General features: G+C 31.5%; 1 protein-coding gene across 1 annotated transcript in view; it reads right to left on the bottom strand.

The window, feature by feature from the left end:
- LOC134696328 (extracellular matrix protein 3-like) overlaps positions 1–25242 on the bottom strand; it is a 56570-nt gene that overhangs the window by 5437 nt on the left and 25891 nt on the right. Inside the window, exons 3-19 of the mRNA XM_063558051.1 lie at positions 22154–22300; positions 19633–19713; positions 18794–18943; positions 17504–17629; positions 15389–15637; positions 13466–13615; positions 12692–12901; positions 11916–12113; positions 11177–11341; positions 10497–10679; positions 9884–10014; positions 8579–8731; positions 7741–7948; positions 7279–7443; positions 6662–6956; positions 4129–4228; positions 3045–3348 (exon numbers count right to left, since the gene is read on the bottom strand). Coding sequence (XP_063414121.1) covers positions 3045–3348; positions 4129–4228; positions 6662–6956; positions 7279–7443; positions 7741–7948; positions 8579–8731; positions 9884–10014; positions 10497–10679; positions 11177–11341; positions 11916–12113; positions 12692–12901; positions 13466–13615; positions 15389–15637; positions 17504–17629; positions 18794–18943; positions 19633–19713; positions 22154–22300 — 3015 coding nt within the window. The remainder of the gene's footprint in view (positions 1–3044; positions 3349–4128; positions 4229–6661; positions 6957–7278; positions 7444–7740; positions 7949–8578; positions 8732–9883; positions 10015–10496; positions 10680–11176; positions 11342–11915; positions 12114–12691; positions 12902–13465; positions 13616–15388; positions 15638–17503; positions 17630–18793; positions 18944–19632; positions 19714–22153; positions 22301–25242) is intronic.

Genomic DNA, 25242 nt, shown 5'->3' with positions numbered 1-25242 from the left:
GGTAATAGTATAAAATTGAGAATGGAAATGGGAACCAGATGCTCCGCAGGGCGTAGCTTTATACGACCGCAGAGGTTGAACCCTGAACGGTTGGGGCAAGTATTGACACAACATTCAAGCTGGATTCCGCTCTAAATTTGGATTGTGATTAAATAGTTGACACAGCATAGGTTTCTGACACAGAATGAATGTATTCAAATGAACTTAACATTTTTGTTTTCTCTAAGAGCAATTCACTATGCTGTTGAATATTAATCCTCTCAAAAAAATGTTTGAAGAAATTTTCTTTTTATTTATGAAATTTCAAATGAGAAAAATTGAACCCAATTTTTTAATCACATCCCCCTTTCCCTTATTCCAAAACTAACTTCAATTAAAATATTCTAATGGAGTTTGCAACAATTACTACTCATTTAAATACATCATAAAATATTAAGATGTAAAAAAACTGCTTGTTATCACTGAATGGTAAAGATTATTTAAATTTATCAGTTGGTAGTAAAAAGTGAATATACATTGTATATTGTATATAACAAAGATTTAAGTTGATTCTGGACAAAGAAAGATAACTCCAATTAAAAAAAATTCTTGCAGATATTTCTTGCTTACTATACTGGACAAAGAAAGATAACTCTTAATTAAAAAAAAATTTGCAATTTCACAATATTGTGAAATTAGATATTTCTTGCCATTGCACAATACTGTGCGCAATTGAAAAGACTTGCTATTGCACAATACTTAATATAATAATTTTAGATCCTGATTTGGACCAACTTGAAAACTGGGCCCATAATCAAAAATCTAAGTACATGTTTAGATTCAGCATATCAAAGAGGCCCAAGAATTTAATTTTTGTTAAAATCAAACTTAGTTTAATTTTGGACCCTTTGCACTTTAATTTAGACCAATTTTAAAACTGGATCAAAAATTAAGAATCTACATACACAGTTAGATTTGGCATATCAAAGAACCCCAATTATTCAATTTTTGATGAAATCAAACTATGTTTTATTTGGACCTCGATTTGGGCCAACTTGAAAACTGGGCCAATAATCAAAAATCTAAGTACATTTTTAGATTCAGCATATCAAAGAACCCCAAGGTTTCAATTTTTGTTAAAATCAAACTAAGTTTAATTTTGGACCCTTTGGACCTTAATGTAGACCAATTTGAAAACGGGACCAAAAATGAAGAACCTACATACACAGTTAGATTCGGCATATTAAAGAACCCCAATTATTCAATTTTGATGAAATCAAACAAAGTTTAATTTTGGACCCTTTGGGCCCCTTTTTCCTTAACTGTTGGGACCAAAACTCCCAAAAATTAAGAATCTACATACACAGTTAGATTTGGCATATCAAAGAACCCCAATTATTCAATTTTTGATGAAATCAAACTATGTTTTATTTGGACCTCGATTTGGGCCAACTTGAAAACTGGGCCAATAATCAAAAATCTAAGTACATTTTTAGATTCAGCATATCAAAGAACCCCAAGGTTTCAATTTTTGTTAAAATCAAACTAAGTTTAATTTTGGACCCTTTGGACCTTAATGTAGACCAATTTGAAAACGGGACCAAAAATGAAGAACCTACATACACAGTTAGATTCGGCATATTAAAGAACCCCAATTATTCAATTTTGATGAAATCAAACAAAGTTTAATTTTGGACCCTTTGGGCCCCTTTTTCCTTAACTGTTGGGACCAAAACTCCCAAAATCAATACCAACCTTCCTTATGTGGCCATAAACATTGTGTTTAAATTTCATTGATTTCTATTTACTTTAACTAAAGTTATTGTGCGAAAACTAAGAATAATGCTTATTTGGGCCCTTTTTTGGCCCCTAATTCCTAAACTGTTGAAACCAAAACTCCCAAAATCAATCCCAACCTTTCTTTTGTGGTCATCAACCTTGTGTCAAAATTTCATAGATTTCTATTAACTTAAACTAAAGTTATAGTGCGAAAACCAAGAAATTGCTTATTTGGGCCCTTTTTGGCCCCTAATTCCTAAAATGTTGGGACCAAAACTCCCAAAATCAATACCAGGCTTCCTTTTATGGTCATAAAGCTTGTGTTAAAATTTCATAGATTTCTATTCACTTTTACTAAAGTTAGAGTGCGAAAACTAAAAGTATTCGGACGACGACGACGACGACGACGACGACGACGACGCCAACGTGATAGCAATATACGACGAAAATTTTTTCAAAATTTGCGGTCGTATAAAAAGTGTCAAAGAGACAACAACCCGAACTTAGAGCAGACAACAGCAGAAGGTCAACGACAGGTCTTCAATGCAGTGAGAAACTCCCGCACTGGGGCGTCCTTCAGCTGGCCCCAAACAAATATGCATCAAATGACAAAACATTTAGAAAACCAACTTTTTTTTTCTAATAATTCTTTATGTTCTCTGAGAATCTATCAAATTTAAGACCTGCAATTAATCCCTCGTTCCTTGGTTATGGTTATTTTCTAAAATCCATTGCAACCGTTTTCTCATCCATACAAGTTAGGTATAGTTCATTAAGAAATCTTAAAAGCATAAACAATTGTATGTTCATTGGTGTTTCCTTTTTCAAATCTTTTCTTTATTTTAAATCTGCCTAATCATATTAAACTAGTGGTATTCAATTTGCTCACCTGTTCCTGTTAAAAAGAGTATTTGAAGTTTAATTCTATATTCATTATTCTGTATGTGTGTGCCTATCCCAAGTCAAGAGCCTGAAATTCAGTTGTTGTCTTGTGTTCCTGTGATACATATTTGTTTTTTGTTCATTTTATTTTTGTAAATTAATTAGGCTATTAGTTTTCTCAATTGGATTGTTTTACATTTCTGATTTCCGGACCTTTTGACTATGCATGTGATATGGGCTTTGCTCATTGTTGAGGGCTGTACAATGAAATAAAGCTGTTGAATTTTGTGTTATTTCGTCTCTTGTGGAGAGTTGTCTCATTGGCAATCATACCACATCTTCTTTTTTATATTTATGTTCATTAAAAATATATCATACACCATAACATTTACTGCATTACTTACCAGGATAATTCATAACAAATTGTCCCCTGAATCTAGCCTTTGTTCTGAAGGTCACTACCAAACGGTTGTTAATAATTTTCATACTAGCAGGAAACAATGACCCTTCCAACCCATCTGTGTCAGATGACCTTGAAGACGATATCCCATCATCCCACATAACAGCTGTATTATATACAAAGGTCATCTCTAATTCTGTCTGTGTGTCTATATGTCTCCATCCTCTGTCTCCAGACAAAGCATGGAAAACGTATGACACATATAATGGTAGTCTCATAGTCATGAAGGACTGCTTGATATTAAGGGGCTGAAACATAAAATATAGAGAGGTAATCACATGGTCTTAAAGAATTGCTTGATATTAAACGGCTGAATCATAAAATATATAGAGGTAATGGAATGGTCATAAAGGATTGCTTGATATTAAGGGGCTGAATCATAAAATATAGAGAAGTAATGGAATGGTCATAAAGGATTGCTTAATATTAAGGGGCTGAAACATAAAATATATGGAGGTAATGGAATGGTCATAAAGGATTGCTTAATATTAAGGGGCTGAAACATAAAATATATGGAGGTAATGGAATGGTCATAAAGGACTGCTTCATATTGGGAAACTATTAAAAACACATAACATTCTGTTACATAAATATATGTAATGAAACAGAGATGACCAACACTTTTGTTCTTGACAGCAACAAATCAATAAATGCATCAAATATTTTGAACCTTTACATGAAGGCATTAGTTCAAAGGCAATTTTTTTAAACTTATAACTTAATTTTGTTATCAAGGTGTTCCTTGATGAAATCTCATGTTGCTAATTGGTTGAACACATTGCCTTTTTTCAAATAAATTGTATAAATGATGGGGGTAGACCAGAGACATAGACCATTAAGGCCCTGACTAGGTAGAATAACAAAGCTAATGCTAAGATCATATTATGGGTTTCATAAAACTTCCATCTTTCTTATGAATGAATATAGTTATACAGAAAATCTAAAATCACTTTATGACACCCTTTATTACTAAGTAGTAACAAATAAGGCCTCTTGGATCAAAATCAAAACGAAATATAATAGTTTACCTGTCCATCTGCAGCTATTTTACCCTCACAAACAGTCACAAGAGATGTCATATCAAATATACCCTGGAACTTCCACTGGCAGGACTCATAGTCTAAATTACTACAAAAATAAAAAATAAAATTAATATCAAATATACCCTGGAACTTCCACTGGCAGGACTCATGATCTAAATTACTACAAAAAATAAAAAAACTTGATATCAAATATACCCTGAAACTTCCACTGGCAGGACTCATAATCTAAATTACTACAAAAATAAAAATAAAAATTAATATCAAATATACCCTGGAACTTCCACTGGCAGGACTCATGATCTAAATTACTACAAAAAATAAAAAAACTTGATATCAAATATACCCTGAAACTTCCACTGGCAGGACTCATAATCTAAATTACTACAAAAATAAAAATAAAAAAACTTGATATCAAATATACCCTGGAACTTCCACTGGCAGGACTCATAGTCTAAATTACTGCAAAAAATAAAAAAAAACTTGATATCAAATATACCCTGGAACCTCCACTGGCAGGACTCATGATCTAAATTACTACAAAAAATAAAAAAAACTTGATATCAAATATACCCTGGAACTTCCACTGGCAGAACTCATGATCTAAATTACTACAAAAAAATAAAAAACTTGATATCAAATATACCCTGGAACTTCCACTGGCAGGACTCATAGTCTAAATTACTACAAAAAATAAAAAAACTTGATATCAAATATACCCTGGAATTTCCACTGGCAGGACTCATAGTCTAAATTACTGCAAAAAATAAAAAAAACTTGATATCAAATATACCCTGGAACTTCCACTGGCAGAACTCATGATATAAATTACTACAAAAAATAAAAAAACTTGATATCAAATATACCCTGGAACTTCCACTGGCAGGACTCATGATCTAAATTACTGCAAAAAATAAAAAAAACTTGATATCAAATATACCCTGGAACCTCCACTGGCAGAACTCATGATCTAAATTACTACAAAAAATAAAAAAAACTTGATATCAAATATACCCTGGAACTTCCACTAGCAGAACTCATGATCTAAATAACTACAAAAAATAAAAAAAACTTGATATCAAATATACCCTGGAACTTCCACTGGCAGGACTCATAGTCTAAATTACTACAAAAACAAAAACAAAATTGATATCAAATATACCCTGGAACCTCCACTGGTAGAACTCATGATCTAAATTACTACAAAAAATAAAAAAAACTTGATATCAAATATACCCTGGAACTTCCACTGGCAGGACTCATGATCTAAATTACTGCAAAAAATAAAAAAAACTTGATATCAAATATACCCTGGAATTTCCACTGGCAGGACTCATAGTCTAAATTACTGCAAAAAATAAAAAAACTTGATATCAAATATACCCTGGAACTTCCACTGGCAGAACTCATGATCTAAATTACTACAAAAAATAAAAAAACTTGATATCAAATATACCCTGGAACCTCCACTGGCAGGACTCATGATCTAAATTACTACAAAAAATAAAAAAAACTTGATATCAAATATACCCTGGAACTTCCACTGGCAGAACTCATGATCTAAATTACTACAAAAAATAAAAAAACTTGATATCAAATATACCCTGGAACTTCCACTGGCAGGACTCATAGTCTAAATTACTACAAAAACAAAAACAAAACTTGATATCAAATATACCCTGGAACCTCCACTGGCAGAACTCATGATCTAAATTACTACAAAAAATAAAAAAACTTGATATCAAATATACCCTGGAACCTCCACTGGCAGGACTCATAGTCTAAATTACTACAAAAAAATAATGAAAACTTGATATCAAATATACCCTGGAACTTCCACTGGCAGGACTCATAGTCTAAATTACTACAAAAAAATAAAGAAAACTTGATATCAAATATACCCTGGAACTTCCACTGGCAGGACTCATAATCTAAATTACTACAAAAAAACATAAACACACAACTTAACTGTAAAATGAATGTATAACAATAATTCTTATATCAATGTGATCATTGACCAAATATTCTGTTCTTAACTAGAGAAACTTTACATATTTGTTGTCATTTATATATTCATGATTTTTTTTAAAATTTGGTGCACACAGAATAACGTGCATAGCGGGTTATTTAACAGTGTGCACCCAATTGTTTATGTTATTTCGAATAGACAGAAAAAATATTACAGTCATTTCTTATAATTTAATTCTAAATTCCTTTTTTAACCGTAGAAAAACCATGAAAAAACGTTGTTGACGTCACGATCACATGACTAAATTATGTCTATGGGCTCATAACAAAATAACGTCAGCCAATTAGAAGACGCTTTACATCCAAAATTAAATTATTTTGTCAATAAACAAATTCATTATGTGATATCTTATTTTTTAATTCTGTTGAAGATTTTTTTAAATAAAATAAGTTAGAGGCTACAACAACTTATATATTAGAGAAAAGTTTAGGAATAAAATCATCATAAAAATTACTAAAAAATTAACCTGTTCTAATGAGTAGAATGTAATACCTGTAAAATCTCAAAGTTTTGGCTGTCCTCAGATCTGCACTATTCTGATAAGGTTCAATTTCACCGATCATAAATGGATTCTTTGTCCGGTTAGAAACAAATCCAAAATCAGAGCGTGATTCAGAAAAGTCTATCAGATTAGAACACTGGTGCTGGCCTTGCCTTAATGCATCAGGACTGAGAATAAATTCAAAGTTTGAAGGCTGCCATGTGGACACGACTGGGAGCATACCATCTTGGTGTGGGACATTCACTGTTATAAGAACTTTACCACTGTTGCCACCATACTGTGGTCCTACAATATCATACAACATAATTATAAATACTGTGTAGATAAGAGTTTTGATATAACATATATTGCTATGCATTCCAATCTTTTAATTCTAAACCATAAACAAATATTTTCCAAGGTCTGTCATCATAGCAAACCACCTTTGAATGACATTCTTTTCAAATGTATTCAGTCTGGCTTACTATACACAGAACTTTTTTTTTTAAATTAACGTTGTAGAAAGAAAAAAAAAGGAGTAAAATGAATTTTAAAACCCTTATGGAAAGAAAATGGCATAGCAATTTTTAAAAGATTTGATATTAAACAAAATAAAAGTGAAAATTACCTAGATATTTGAGTTTAGCTGTGAATGGATCAGCTCCTACAGTATTGACCTCTCTTGGTGGACACAGTCCTTGTTTCCCACTGACCTTGACCGGGTCACTTTGGTAAGTATGTCCAGGTTCTCCTTTGACATTGACAGCACGAGCAATACACCTAATTCTACTTCCTGTGAAGTATAATGAAGGCAGTATTATTCTTTGAGTTATTCATCTTACACAACAGAGCAGAAAAAATAAATAGAGAATTCATAAACAACATACAATCATAAATTTAAATTCTGGTATACAAATTACAAATACTTAACATATTTTTTACAGCAGGTCTGTTTTCATATTGACAGGTTTCAAAGACCATAATACGATTTTTAAATATAATATTTGAAGAATATGGAAGGAAAACAGTATATTTCTGACATTAACTGGTCTGAACAGGTCACCTTTACAACTTAAGAATAATAACTAACCACTATTGAAATAAACACTGTCCAGAGTTATTCCCCTTGTTGAAGCAAAGAATGTAGTTGAAACAATATCCTCTAATGGACTGGTTACCCCATCTGCAGTTGTAGGTGCTGCCACCTGCCACTGGAATTTGGTAAGAGTATCATTGATCTCCTGGGTTTCACACATTGGTCCTGTTGTTGGAAAATCAGGATGTCTTGGGTTACATGACTGTTTAATATAATACGAAAAAGAATTATTACAACAATTAACAAATATTTGGAAAAATATTTAAGAGAAGTTTAATGGACAATAGGTCCAATAACCAAATTTTTGCCAAGCCTTCAGGTATTTATCAATATAAAGTTATATAAAATGGAAATTTGGTATTCTATTAGAATAAATCATCAGGATATAACAATTTTTTCTCCCTGGAAATAGTTAGTTTTAGTTTGTTAAAATGTCTTTTATTAAAGAAACACTGAAAAGAAACATTATTACTAAGAGACCATATTATATACTGTCCTGTATTGCAATAACCCTTTATTAAGGTTTCAGAAAAAAAGATCTAAGGATGGTGGACTTTTTGTATTTTGTTAAAAAATATATAGAGTATGTGTTCATAGGACAGAGATGATACCCCTGCTTGCATATAATGTTATAAAAAAGAAGAATGGCAAAAATGACACACACCAAATTTGAGCTTGATCTGGGTATTTTTGTTATGGTAATAAGCACTGTATATATATTTGATAACATCTGATTGGAACATGCAGACAAACAAGGGTAACAGTTAATGCACCCTTCTTTGAGCATAACTATTAACCTCAACACAAATTGTTTTAATGTAACTTTACTTACTGAGACACAAATAACAGGGTAGCCATTAATTATCCTGTCATCAGCGGACGACACATCATCATAATCCTTAAGAGATACAATTATTGGTTTAGTAGGGAAAACTACATCAGCCATCTTACTGTTTTCTTCAATGTAGATCATAGCTCTGGAATTCTGTAAAAAAAAAAAAAACATAAAATATACAAAGAGAAAAGTGTGCATTAATTCCCTTAATTCCTTATATATCCAAATAATTTTAAAACATATTTTTCAAATATCTTTTGTCAAATAGTATTATAACAATATGATGAACTCTTGAGCTATTCCTCACTTATTCATAACCTGCATATATGGGGAAAGTATCGCTTGCTGTTGCTGAGAAAACTGTGACAAAATTTCCTATACATAAAAATTATACACATGATTAAAAGATATTACTTTTCACCAAATAGAAATTAGAATATCAAAGAAACCGAAAATGTGTCATACAGTATTGCTCAACATTATATCAAGAATCACTGACTTTCAGTGTATCAGAAAATGCCATAGATACAACATGTATATGTTATAGAATGTCAAATGAAAGGAGTCACTGACAAACAGAGGCTAAAACAAGTTTACCACTGCATAACAGAGGGAAACAAGAATGTGTCCCAAGTACACGGATGCCCCATCGGCACTATCATTTTGTATGTTCAGTGGGCTGTGAAAATGGGAAAAAATCTCTAATTTTGCATTAAAATTAGAAAGATCATATCAAAAGGAACATGTTTATTAATTTTCAAGTTGATCAGACTTCAACTTTATCAAAAGCTACCTCTACCATAAACTTTAATCAAAACTTTAACCTGAAGCAGGATAGACGGACGAACAGACGGTCAAATGAACAGACAGTGGCACAGACAAGAAAACATAATGCTCATAATTGGGGTATAAAAACATGCACTAACTTTGTTTATATTAATTTTCATAATGTTAAAAAAAGTCACTTGTTATTGTCAACAACACTAAAACTAGGCATTTCCTTGAGGACTTTAATAAATTCCAGATTTTCTTATCTTATGAACTCATAAAATTATCATGAGAATAACAATGACATAAGGTATCTAATATGAACAAAAGTGACAACTGTTTCAAAATACAAGTTACTGTAACTTGTGCATGTACCTTTTATCAATGATATTGAAGATCCTATGTTGACTTTAAAGGACTTCAAGGTTTGCTCTTCTTTTGTGTAGAACATATTTTGATTAATATCTTATCTTACTTTTTATAGTTGTATCTTTACAAAAGTTAAATTATATTGATGTGCACTAAACAATATACCTTTATTTCAGCCACATCATATCTGTCTTTGGTCAGCAGAATGATAAATGTTTCACGATTCTCTTTGATCTTGTCATACAATATTTGTATTTCAACATTGACCAGAGATATACCAGGGTGAAAGGTCAAAGCTGTAAATAAATGGTATCCATTAAAATTATGTATGCACAGTAATCTTCTAGTAGCTTAAATTTAATAACCACTTACTGTAAACCAACTTATTTTCGCGGATAATTTATTTCGCGTTTAGCCCTTTCGAGTCCATTTCGCGATTTTCTAATTAACTTGATGTTGTTAAATAATGAAAGATCCAAGTTTTACATATTCGCAACGATTTAACTTCGCGATATTTTTCTACTCGCGAAAGTCGCGAAAATAAATCGCTCACGAAAATTAGTTGGTTTACAGTATTTTTTAATTCATATCTTGCACCATTCAATATATATTGTCTCTGTCTTTCACTGCTGATCAATCTTAAAGATTTCAGACAGACAAGAAAAGTAAAATCTCTAGAACATTTATCTCTAAATTTTACACCATCTCCATACATTGCCTGATGATACAGAATCTAAATCTCAATAGACCTATCTATGACAGATATCTTTGTATTTACCTTTTGAGAATCCATTGTAATCTCTGCCTGCTTCTGCTGATCCATCTTTTGACATGATAACAATTTCAGACAGACCAGATAGGTCACCAGTCCTAACTACTGGTACCTTCAACAGGGCAATATCATCTTTGATAATAGGTTCATTGATGACATACTGTCTACTGGGGATTTCTATTGATGGCTCTGCAATAAAAATAATAAGTTGCATTTTCTAGCATAACATTGTCCAGTTATGATTTGTGTATATCTGTGCTGCATTGATTTGAATAATAGAAGATATATACGGCAGTGAGATAGCAACCTAAGCACTTGAGTATTTCTTAAGAAATCCAGCTATGAAAGACTACAAAACAAGTGAAATGTCAAGCATTTGAAACTGGTTTAAAACAACCATTCAGTTTCTTATGCTAGAAGCAACATAATTTATTCCGTCTTTATTTGATTTGATTATACTTTTTTAAGTTGTGCCATGTATAACATAAAGCACATCTCAAGGCTAAAATTTAACATGAATTTGTTGAAAAAAATATATGCGCTTGGAATTAAAATTCTATTGAAATATATTGCTATCATCACAGAGATATTATAATTGATATGATCAATGGCCATGTATATAGCACAAAAGTTCTTACTGCAATACAAACTTAATGTACATTGAGCATTATAATCAAGTCTCTTACCATCTTCAGGGTTACTGATCTTTAATATTGTACTATTCCTAGTAGCTACTAATGCTACCTTGGTTGTTGAACTAGTAGGACTACCCAGAACTAATCTGAATTGTTCTGTTGGTTCAAACACACTATCATTAACTATATCTACTATACAGTCTGCATGTCTCTGACCTGCAATAAAAATTTATTTTATTCAATTGCAATCTAAACTCTTTGGCAGTTGTTTTACATATATTTAATACATAACAGAAACAGAAAAAAATTTCAATTGTAAATGGGCATAACTCTAGAACAGTCAAAGTGATGCCACTAAAATTTAAAGGTGATCTGTGTGTTGAGTGATAAGTATTTAGTTGATGTTTTATAATATTTGGTTGAGGAAAACTTATGTTAGAGAACAGAAACCATAAGTAAAGAGCTTGCAATTCAATGGCTGTACTTGGTTAATGTCTGTCATATTTGTTTTTTTCATAAATTGTTTTGTTTTAAATCAGTTTGTTAGTTTTTTTCAATTGAATTGTTTCATTTTTTCATGTCAGGGACTTTTATAACCGACTATGCAGTATTGGTTTTCCTCATTGTAGAAGGCCATACAGTTGCCTATTATTGCTTACATCCACTTTATTTCAACTTTGGTGGATAGTTGTCTCATTTGCAATCATGCAACATCTCCTTATTATTATAACCATAACAAACAACTTTCTACCAGTTATCAATAAAATAATAAAATGTAGGATCCCTGTACCTGGTGAAAAATATACAAGGGAAAGATCTGTGTCTGGTCTCTCAATATAATCATCAGCCACTGTAGCTGTATTCTGTCTGGTGTAACATCGTACTGATGCATCATGGTCTAGGTCACCATGTCTTAAAATCACTGCTGTCATCTGGCCGTCCTTCTCATTACCAAAATATATAGATTCTTCAAATTCCATCACTGGAGCTGTAAAGTAAACAAAAAAAAGATGTCAAGAAAATATTTAGATTATTGAAAAGTTTTTGTTTGTTTTCTATTAACTAAATTATCCAAAAGTATTCTATATGCTGTTACAAAGCAGATACATGTATACTCTTTTAACCTAAGAAAATGGTTGCAATTACCAATTTGTATAATCTTTTAGAAAATTTCAATATCTCCTGTCAAGCACTTCTACTTTACTTTAGATCATTTAAAATGTCATATTCACTGTTATGATAAACTTTACTGATCAGCATTTCATCTTAAATTTTATGATGTTGTTTATAATGACAGTTGAATAAATGGGAATGAAGCAACATACTGATAAATTGTCTACCTATAGATATAGGAAGATGTGGTGTGAGTGCAAATGAGACAACTATCCTTCCAAATAACAATTTAAAAAAGCAAACTATTATAGGTCAATGTACGGCCTTCAACACGGAGCCTTGGCTCACACCAAACAACAAGCTATAAAGGGCCCCAAAATTACTAGTGTAAAACCATTCAAACGGTCTAATAGCTTAATTTGTTTACACTACCTGACACAAATCAATACCTACCATCAGAAGTAGTATCATCTATAACAACAGTAGAAGTTTTAGGACTACCTAGAGCACCTCCCATAGGCATCCTCAATACAAGTTGGTAATTCTCTGGTCCTTCTAACTCAGGTTGTCCTAGATCATCAAGGATTGTCACATTTATTATTTTTATTGACAATCCTGGTGGGAAGTTTAATATCTTGTTGACAGCTACATAGTCATCGCCAACTGTAAATAAATATAAAATTATAGAAAACTTTATACCAATAATTTTAGTTTGTTATTTGGAAAACAAATGGCTTACATTTAATAATATTAGATTTTAAACCAACACTTGCAGACACGGACATGGTTAATGGTCATCATGCTGGTAGCTAAAATTTGTTGTTTTTTCATTTGGTGTTATACTTTTACTATAAACTGGTTTAGGCAAAGGAAGAGGTTTGTGTGCATGTAAAACTTGTTTAAACAAACTCATTTTATGCCTTTACAAAATTAAGACATCTGGACCATGTGTTTTTAATCGATGTAAAAGTCTCTGATTTTACATATATTTTCTTGGATGAGTCAGATATTGGTGGTTGTTGTTGTCTGTTATACACCTATCAAATAATTTTTGGGATTCCTATTGGTTTTTTTAGAGCATGTTTTAATCCACCTTGATAGATGGATGGATGTTTAATGACCAGCTACAAATACTGTATTTTAACTGGACAACTGAATATTCAAATTAAAATTAATAAAATTGAGAGTATACTAAATGTAAACAATTGTAAGAATTAAAAGACAGACCTTCAGCAGATGTTGGGTCAGTTTGTCTTGATGTAACAGTCACACTAGATGGTTTGGACAGGTCACTTCCTTCTCTCTTCACAGATATTTCTAACTGACCAGCACTCTCATCAACATTGAACTCCTGCTGACTGAAGAAAAACTGGGGCGCTGAAATAAAATACATCTTGAAATTTTAGTACTAAGTTATCATACATAAAAGTAGTTTTTTTTTAAATCAATACTTTTTAGTGAGTGTTTCGTTGTAAAATGGTGAAATGTTGTGTCAGTTAGACAAGGATGTGAAAACAAAACAGCAAATAAAAATCACTGTTTCAGTATGACAGTCCAGTTCATGACAAACTAAACATCATTGAGATGGGTGTTATCTCTGTGGGCCCTGCTGGAAATAACATGTGGTACAAAATTTGTATGGATAAGCTGATATGTAGGGATTTTTGCATTGTTAAATAGTCTCTTTATGTGCTGAAAAGAAATTTTAATCTATGTTCTTTAGGTAAGTGTCATTTGGCAATTTAATTAAAATGACAAATCCACACACACTCTGGTGTTGGTTATCATATATGTCAAGTGTAAACTTTGAAATCATAACTATTCTCAAGATATAGTGACCACTATATATTAACCAAAACAAGAGGGTGTCAGTATGTATGCACAACTTCCTAGGTTCAAGGTCAAAAACTTTGGTTTTAGTTGACAACCTGAAGTCCTAGTATAAAGTATAAAATTATAACGGTTCTCTTCATACAGAGGGGACACAATTTGCTACAGACTAACAGACAGACAGACATGTCATTATAGGGCAAACCGCCACTACAAGGGGTCCTCATTAGATACAAGTCTTCAGAGAATTTATGTTATTTGATCAAGAGCCTAACCTGTCATTACCACTCTATTTACATACCAATTCTTTTTTAAATATGCAGACACAAAAAAAAGTGTGTCTGAAAGGTGTGAATGGTTAGAGTTCCATATCTAACTTATTAAGTGAATACTGTAAACTTTGTACTTTACAGTACTTTATTAAGTACTACTTTAAAGTTGGCAGATATTATATAACTATAACTTTACACAATATATAAAACATACTACAAATAAAAGTGCCTTTTATAAAAGTGGCACTTTGTAACTGGATTGTTTTAACTAAAGAATTTATATGCTAATCTATCCTGAAGTGTTCCTGGCAAGTATATAATTTCTGATAACAATTAAATTATTTCAATCTCTTTTCTATTGCTGTTGTATTACTTCTGAATGCATATCAGTGTTTTAACCTAGCCAGAAATGTAAAAAGATATATTAAAGTTATATGAGCTTCGCCTTTACTGCCAATACAAACATAAAACCTTTTGATTTTTAATATCTTAATCAACTTTCCTAAGATTAATCATTTCACTATTTTTGTCCATGAACAATAATAGTAGTTTCATGAAATAAAATGGGAGTTGAATAATAACACATGATTGCAATCCTTGATATATTGACACCTAACATTTTGGTTTAAAGGAGAAGTGGGGTTTCGGTACATTTCAATGATGCAGCAACCCAATGACACATATGACTCTTAAAGATTACTAGAGGTCAATGTCATTATACAGTTGTCAACAATAGACAGATATGGTTTCATTATCATTTATTGGAAACCAATTTTTGTGGATTTCTTGAGTACAGGTGGACCAAGAATTTTAATGTTCAATAAAGGACACATTTTCTTTAAGCTTGTATGAAGACTTCGGCAAAACCAAGAAATTAAATAGCTACTAAAATGTATAGTTCCCAGAAATTGGCATTACAGAATGTCAATCCCTTAAATATTAAAAAAGTCTTTCTTGTTTTTGAGGAAAATATATGCCATTTATTTCTATTCACAGTATCACTGATAGCCTACGTTGTTTCCCAAAATAGTGACCATATGCAACCTACCATCAACAGAGTCTGGCTCAATGACAACAGATGTCCAGTTCTGACCTTCGACCCTGCCTCCCATTGTTTCCATCAGTATCACATGGAAGCTTTCTTCCTCCTCGTACATAGAATCATCTATAATGGTGACTTTACAGTATTTAGTGTCTTCCCCTACATCAAACCTGATAGTACTGTGATGATCCTCTGAACGGGAGATGTAATCAGCTCCAGAGTTTATCATATCTCCTGTCGTACCTGTTGCTGTTACTGAAACAACAAGTTATTTACCATGTTTAATTTTAATCTCTTAATTCTAATTCAAAATATGCAAATTAACACAGCTTCTGAGAATTGCTGAGAGCTCAATTCAAACTGTCTGTAATGAACCAGTGACATAAATATACAATGTATATACAATGTACTGCATGGAAAAGAACAGAAAAAAACAAATTTGTGATTTTAAAATTATACATAGTGTGTTATCTCAAGAAATAAATAAGAAAACAGTAAAAAGGTTATGTATTATTGCAAAAAATTGCTGACAAATTTTCCTCAAAACATGTAATCAATCCATAACAACTTCAACCAAAGGCTTGCAAAATTATTTTTCATCTTTATAGTAGTCTGAGACTTTAGGTGAACCATGTCTCCAAATTAAACCTTGTTGTTAAATAACTTTCACTTTGGGTATCTCTTATTCGTTTTAACTGACTTTATTCAATAAGCAATCAGAACAACTTAAGAATCTCTATAAATATTTCCCTTCCAATTACATTGGCATAGTTTTTTTCTCAATACAAGCTTGAGTGTCAGGTAATTAACCCAAAGTGCCAATTCAGTAGTTTAATCATGTAATTTGGGTTTTGTTTTGTATTAATAATCCTTTTCATATTACTTAATTCAAGTGGCTTTTCAGACTTCCATTTCCTTAATGTATCAATTAACCTTGAGGGTCAACAGTCCACATATAATTGTGATACACATATAAAAATCAAAGAAAACATTAACAGAAATCAATTTCTTAGTGAATTAATGTATGTAAATTTCATTTATGACATTGCTTTACTATGAAATCAACATCAGAACCATGTAGGAAAAGAACGGTACTTATGTTTAATTGATAGTGTAATGTTATCTTTAGAATTTTATAGCCTCCTTAATTGATATTGAATCAACAAGAAGATAGCTTACATGAAGTCTAGTCATTGTTGAATTTCATGAAGAGGTTCATGTTTATCTGGGAAGTTAATTTATATCAGGGAGTTCGGATTATTTATTGCCTGAATATTTCTTACCTTTAACTTTATCTTGTAATCTTGGTAAATTACAAATCTCAAGACAAAGTAGTTTTGTGGAAAAAATACAGAATTAAAAGATAAAACAGTGCACTCTTATTTTCATTTCAACTTTTGAACATTAAATTGATGATAGTTTAAACAAGAAAAGGGTTTATTTAAGAAAAACTTGAAATATAAAAGAAGAGTGTGTCTGAGGACATAAATGCTTGCGCTCAGGCTTTGTAATTTTCCAAGTTAAAAGGGGACTTAACTCTAGAACAGAAAATGACTAAAGACACAAATTCTAAATTGTGCTGTGGTTCTTAGCATTGTGTTTGATTTTTATAAAATTTGGAGGAGACAAACATGTTAAAGTAAGAAAATGAAAACAATTGCAATTTTTCAAGTTATAAAGGGGCATAACCTAGAGCTGTAAGTGACTCAATTCCTAAACTCAACATTTGGTTCTCAAGATGAAGAAAACTTAATCAAGACTGCGGAAACTTTTTTTTTTCAATGTTTCAAGTTATAAAGGTGTCTTACTCTAGCACAGTGAGTGACTCACTGCCAAAATTTCAAACTATGTCTGTGAGTTCTAGTTTTTAGCAATGTAGATGAGTTTTTCATAATACTTAAGTTCAAGTGTGGAAACAAACATGGGATGTACAGAAAGACAAAAGGACAGTAAAGGATAACACTGCATGCCCCAGTTGTCTAAGACAGGGTATCATTAGGGGGGAGGGGGGATAAAAATAGTAAGAATTAATATTTGACTTTTTTCAATTTACAGCGCATAAATCATACAATACTTATTAAAATTACAACTGATATGATGAGTCTTTTTTTTTATGACTACCTGACTTGGTACAGCAGACGACCATTAATTCATCCAGCAGATCTCCTGTTCTCTTTATAGGGACCATTATCTCTCCTATATCTTCTGCTACCCTGTATTCAGGACTAGTGAAGGATATTACTGACTCTATAAAATATAAATACACAGAACATGTAAGCTGTTGAAGAATCTAATGCATTCTGGGTAATACTTTTAAAAGCATACAACAAAACGTTGTGATAGCTTTAAAATGTTCTAAACAATGAAAAATTCAACCAATGATGTAGTGTTATTTCAGGTTGGTGTACAGCTGAAGGACGCCTCCGGGTGTGGGAATTTCTCGCTACAATGAAGACCTGTTGGTGACCTTCTGCTGTTATGTTTTTTTCTTTGGTCGGGTTGTTGTCTCTTTGACACATTCCCCATTTCCATTCTCAATTCTAAACAGTGAGAATACCTGAAAGTTCTGATTCTGTAATGGCGAATTGAAACTTTCATTTTTTTAAACAGCTCTATTATGTTTTTAATTTTTTATTTAAGGTGTTATTTTATGAACAATTGTTATAGAAATTGCCTACCATTCAGTTTGTTAATTTGTCTTAATTTCTTTGATTGATTATTAAAATGAACTACATGAACTAAATCTCTTTGGGTTAGTCAGATTTAAATAAGATTTCAGAATAAGATAAGTTTCATTTTCTACCAAATTGAAAGATGGCCCTGATATTTATTTCTTTTTTAAGAAAACAGATAAATATTTTTTCTCAATCATTCATTGAGAAGACGAAAACTGTGCCCTGTCTGCCTGGCATATTATTTTTATGCTTCTAATTACACATTTGCAGACAGACTGTTTTAATCATTCACATCCCAATTGTTTTTAGAGCCAAACTTTATTTTTACACAAAATTGAAAAAATTGATCTGACTTTTAATAAAGTGCAACAAGAAGCTGCATACTGTCTTTTCTATTTTTAGCATGTTGATACAAGATATCTGCATCTTACATAACCTCTATAAAATTACACTTTTTGATATATCAAGTTTTTGTTGCTACTAAACATGTAGGATAAATCAGTCTTATCTATTCTACTTCTTTCTCTTACAGCTGATCTTTCTCATAAGAATCACTTCTTTTTTCTCCCGTAAATTTCAAATAAACAGCGATATCAAGTTAATTTTAGATTAATCATACCGTCTTCTTTGTCATTTATTACGACCCTGACTTCTGTGGGTTGTTCTACTACAGTTATTACAGAGTTATATAACTTTAATAAACAGCAATATCAAGTTAATTTCAAATTAATCATACCGTCTTCTTTGTCATTTATTACGACCCTGGCTTCTTTGGGTTGTTCTACTACAGTCATTACAGGGTTATCTAACTTTAAGTTGAAGTATTCCGTTCCTTCATATCGTTCATCATCTATCATGTGTAGCTTCCATGTCTTTTCTGTTTGTCCTGCGAGTATAAATAACTTTAAATACAAAATAACTATAAATAACAAAAGTTAAAATTGAAAATGGAAATGGGGAATGAGTCAAATAAACTCACCATAGATACCAAAACTAAATTTTATACGTATATGCCAGACGCACGTTTCGTCTACAAAAGACTCATCAGTGACGCTTGATTCGGAATTTTTTTTAAAAAGACAACCTGACCAAAGAGCAGAAAATAGCTTTAAGTCAACCAATGGTTTGTCTCTTTTGATATTAAACTCGTATTTTCATGAAGGAATAGAAAAGTTACATTTACTGATTTAGTTGTAGGATGTTAAGTTGAAATGGTCGGCAACGACCAAGCCCATATTGTAAAGTACTGTAAAAGTCCCTTGCATGACAAAATGTGTAACCATTCAAATATGAATACCAACAGCTTTAATTTAATGCTATAACAAAAAAAGAAAAACAAAAATAACAGACATCCCCATTGGCTATAATTATAACAAGCTCTTGACTTTGGACAGGCACATTAAGAATGTGGTGGTGTTGTGCATGTGTGTGATCACTAAACCGTAAACCCTCTGCCTATATCCTTAGACATTGGTGTGAAGGCGCAACTTTCACGCGTATTAAGGGTTTGATTTTAATCTTGCTAGTTTTTAAAAGCATAACTTTCATTCCATATTATTGCTTTTCTATAGCTACCTGGATTAAATTGTATGGTTGGTGCATACCAACGTCCAAAATCTTCATTAATTCTAGCCGTTCCATTTTCAGCTGTAATACCTGAAATGATATATATCATATATAGTATTGAAACAATATGCACTTATCATTTAAAATGATGTTAAATGAAGTTAAACCATCAAGGGTGGATCCAGCATTTTAGGGAAGGGGAAGTGACAATCTCGATTACATGTATTAAAACATTTTTTGAGGTTTAATTTTTGAAATATTCTTTGTTAAGCTGAGGACAACCAGGCTTTGAAAATTTTAAGGGGGAGCATCCTTGCCACACTTTGCCTGAATCTGCCCCTGACCATCACAGTTAGTATGTGTTATTGTGTAGATATTAGTGTTGTCAACGGTTAACCGGTTAATCGGTCAAACGACCGAATACCGAATACCAAAAACGCTAACCGGTTAACCAGACTTTTTTCAATTTCGATATATTTGATAAAAAAAATTGTGTTGAAAATCAAATCATTAAATAGTTATGTTTTATTTAAAAATTGTCGTCTTGGTAATTAGTTTGACAGATCAATTGTCCAGTATATTGATTGCTATTGTTAATCCTAAAACATAAAATTAATTAGAATTCAGGGCAGGATCTTTAAGAAACATAATTAGTAAACATGTTTTTTTAACAGTGACTTTAAATCAGTAATGAGATTTAATTTTACTAATTACTTCATTATTTCGTTTTCGATCTAATATTGTGTAAACCTACATTTAAATGTGCAACCTCCGTAGTGCAAGGGTTAGTCTTACTTTAAATTAAAAAAATGTGAAATGCAAACCAATGTGAATGTACTCAATGTATACGTGAAACTACGAGTAACATGCTTAAAGAAAAAAGCAAACACAGTGAAGAAACAGGTCGTACAGCATGTACAATGACCTATAGCTGTTAATTTCTGTGTCACTTTGGTCTCTTGTGAAGAATTGTCTCATTAGCAATCATACCATATCTTCTTTTTTATAATTAATCATTTCAAATTGAAACACACCCCATTATTTTCGGAGACAACAAGAGAAAAGGAAAGAATAATAGGTTTCAGACATATGACATATTCAATTCTACAAGATTAAGATTATTTTTTTTGGATTTTTTAATCTGAAGTTGGTACAAACGCTATAGTTGATACGGTGTATTTGATTATTGAAAGTCAAACTTCGCCAGGAATCCTCACAGACAAGCCTTATAATGATAAAGGAAAAACTTCAATTCTAAAAGCGTATTTATAACTTGGATGAAAGGTTGTCAAATTGACACTCATACCACATCTTATATCTATGTGTAGGGTTCTATTGATAAGGCTTTCAAACACCAACTTAAATTACCGACTAACCGGTTAATCGGTCGAACGATTATCCGAGTGACCGGTTAGGCAAAAGTGTACGATTTGACAACACTAGTAGATATAGGAATATGTGGTATGAGTGCCACTGAGACAACTCTCCATCCAAATAACAATCTATAAAAGTAAATGTGTTTAGATAATTATGAAAGCTAGCTACTAAGCATACAAATTGCCATCAGTAAATTTTTCCAAGATAAAGATAAGCAATAAAAATATTTGAAAAGTAAACTTTAAGAGATCACATTTATTCACCACTGCCCCTTATGTTTGATAATAAATAAATTTGGTGTTTTTACTGTCTTCTGATTGGTTAAAATTATTAGTTTTATTTTCAATGTTGTCAATTTTGATGGCGACACGCCCACTCTGACATTGTGTATTCATACGCCAACATGTGTGTACGTTGTTATTGTTAATATAAACAATATAAATTATTGTTAATATAAACAATATAAAATGTTCTTTGAGCCTTATTTTTGATAGAAATTTATTTATAATGAATGGCAATAATACTGTATTTTGATTTTATTGAACCATAAAACTATTTTTTGACTCTTCACATTTTACATAATCCGCTTCGCGGATTATTCAATGTGAAGAGTCAAAAATTAGTTTTATGGTTCAATAAATTCAAAATAGATAATAGCCATTCATTAAATGTTTCTGTTATTATTCAGTATCATACCTGATGGTTTTGTAGATAATTTTTTTAAATCTGTCACTAATAGAGAAAACAGAGAATATTTAGTTTTTAAAATACCACTTTAATATTGCCATGCCTGAAAAAAATTTAGAGAAGTGCTGTTTTCTTTTTTCTACGACCTATCTTAAAATCAGTGCTGGAAATAATGTAATTTTGTTAGGTTAGGCATTTTTTGTGAGATTAACAGGAAACATTTGTTATACAATGTAGTATAAAATCTAGGATGACACAATACAAGATTATGACTTCAGATGCATATGATATAATATTAGAGACACATTTATGTAGATTACACTTGAAAGAGAGCAGTAAGATGGAACAGCTGATAATGTCATCATTTCCTTTCTTTTAATATCTCATATTAGAACGATTTCTTTGAAGTTATTCTCTTTTATTTTTTGTTATTTTTTTTCCAAAAAATAAATCATCTTTTTCTTACCCACATAGACAGTTTCCCCTAGATAGCCTCTTCTCTGTACTTGGATTTCTAGAAACTTGTTGTTCTCTGCTACTTGGTATTCAGACTGTTTGAAGGACACCCAGCACCACTGTATGGTAAATGGTTGGTTTGATAAGTGATTTCCTCCTGGAAATAAAACAGAAGTGATTACAGATTCATATGTGACTAAACTTGTGTTTATTTACTGGTGTAAAATTTTCTCCTTACAATACAGTTGAAAATATGGATATGCGTGTGAAAAGATTTAAACAACTTGCCACCAGAGTCCAAATGACACAGATGTAAACAACTACAAGTCACAGTATAGCCTTCAACAATAAGCAAAACCCATAAGGCATATTTGGGCTATTGAAACTAGCAGCTATTGCTAGTTAACAAAATTGAGAATGGAAATGGGGAATGTGTCAAAGAGACAACAACCCGACCATAGAGCAGACAACAGCTGAAGACAATATCTTTTTTTAAATTTAGAGCCAAAATGATCAGGGTATTGTATGAAGTTTGACCTCAATTAGTCCAAATATTAACCATCCACACAAAATGAGATTTGGTAAGGTTTGACAATTTTCCACCACAGTCAAATTGATGAAGATGTGAGCAACTATATAGGTCTAACGTTTTTCAACAATGAGCAAAGTCATATCATAAAGTAAGCTATAAAAGGGCCCCACATGACAAAATGTGTAACAATTCAGCATTGAAAACTGAGGTGAATCAACTTTTGTTTTGTTTGGTTAAAACAGAACTTCTTCCATCAGCAATTAGTAACACCTAGTCTGTTATCTTTATGTTTTTTTTGTTAAACATCCAATAATTTAAGATGATTACATGCACCTTGATAAATATATCATGAACAGGTGAAGTAATTAATTAATCATGTTGATTGGTAAAGACAATAATTCTACTTTAACATTGGCTCCAACTCTCAGAAACTTTACACCGGCATTTAAAACCTGAACCCGAAACACCCTAAACAATGAAACATGAGTTTGACTTGATTTAAACTATTTGATAATATTTTGGCAAGCATCTTGAAATCTTCATTATTTTCTGCAAAGTTTTTTTTTCTTTAAGAAAAAGAGAATAACATGGATTATCTAACATAATCATTTCTCCTTATCAAAACATCTAAATATTTGCTTCATGTCAAGAATGCAAATAAACACTTAGAAAGAGAATTTTATAAACTTCAGCAGCATATCTGTCACCTCTGTACCTCAAAGCTTGTCAAATTTCTTCTGTTTTTCTACATTAGATAATCAAAGCAATAGAGATCTGGGAGATCAGTAAAACATAATACATTACACCTGGTAATTTATCTCTGTAGTTATAGCAATGACATGGAAAACAAACAAACCACATCAAACGAAAAATTATTATTTATTAATTACCTTAAATAACCCTTGAACACCTGAGAGGGTAGATTTTTCACCTGAGGATTACATATGTGTATTATGAGGTTTTGATGACCCTTGAGTTTATTAAATCTGACCCTAGGGTTACCATTGTTTATAAACAATGTAGATTGGATATGATAAAGTAATGTAGGGTGAAAAGAAACATACTAATGATGTAGTATTACGTCCTTTGATGTGGGATACAGACACAAATATATGATACTAATAACTGAAAAATAAGCTACTTCTCGTGAGAAATATATAATCACTGATACATCATTATAATTGAATCTTAGACTTGTTTCTGGTTTCAGACCACCCTTTCTTCATGGTCTAACAATAAAAGTTTCTAAGTGTAATATGGGGTATATTCATCTGCTTTTTTATTGCAACTTTTAACTTTGAAAACTTAATTTTTTAAATTAAGTTATACCTACATTGAAATAACTAAAACATATACATAAAATTGACTGTTGAAAAAGAGCATTTACTCAGATCTCAAGGTCTTAATTAACCAATGCAATGCATGTTGTCAGGCCTTTCAAGAGTTAAAGCAATGGTAGGTTTTGCTGGGACATGCATATTTTCATTTGAATAATAATAATCTTTAAGAAAGTGAAATTATTTCAGAATAAATAATTGCAATATGAGTCTTCTATATGTAGAAGTTTTTAATATTCTCACCCAAATATGTTCATGGTATGAGTTAACACTCACATTTTTCTAATCTATGAAATATCAAAAAAATCCTAAAAAGATACCAATTTTTGAATTCAGCCATTAAGATATGTTTAAAGATCTGATAATATTTTATTTATACAGTTTCTCTATATCAAACATCATCATTTGTAGGGCTTCCTTCCTACATGTAAAAATCTTATAATTTTGAAGAAATTAGCAAAAGAAGTAAACTTGAAATTCTGATTTCTATTTGTCCTCAGCTAATTTTGTTTTACCCTGATGTTATTATATAATATCTAAGAGTATTACGTTGGTTTTATATTAGTTAAAATATTAAGCAGAAATCCACTTGTTATAACATAACCAAGTCTAAGTGGTCTGGGTGGTTTCATTGTAATGTGATCAGAACAAGTGTAAGAGATCATGGGTTCAATCTCAGCCTGGGTGTAACCAACTGCAGACTTGAAAATCAGTATCCAGTGGCAGATATACTTTTCTCATAATATGGGTGGGGTGGAGGCATGGGTCAACAATCTCTGGTACCTGCTGCTTCCCTGCTTGACACAGGATATGAGATTTAGGAGTTTGAGCAAAAAGACTTTTAAAGTTATAATGGATTCTGAATATTGTGTCCAAGTTGGATAACAAGATATACTTTATTAATTATTAACAAAATATCTGACTCAGCCTATTAAGTACAAGTTGAGATCATGTCCATATCAAATTAACATGTTCTTGTCCTCAGATACATGTAATATTAGTCACTGGATCTAGACATTAAACACCAATTAATCAATGCCATCATATAACAGCAACCTTAAAACCACCCAAACATGGTCTCACGGATCTGTCATGACCAGGGAATACAAGAAATAAGTAAGATAAGAAAAATGTAGTATTAACATGGGTGTAAAGTTTCATTCAACACTTTCCAAACTACTTCAAGATAGTTGTGACAAGATATGATAATAAATAATAGTAACTTCTTCA

The sequence above is a fragment of the Mytilus trossulus genome, chromosome 14 (genome assembly GCF_036588685.1).
Source record: "Mytilus trossulus isolate FHL-02 chromosome 14, PNRI_Mtr1.1.1.hap1, whole genome shotgun sequence".
Taxonomy (NCBI): domain Eukaryota; kingdom Metazoa; phylum Mollusca; class Bivalvia; order Mytilida; family Mytilidae; genus Mytilus; species Mytilus trossulus.
The sequence above is the reverse complement of the archived record's forward strand: the minus strand, read 5'-3'. Positions and strand labels throughout refer to the sequence as shown.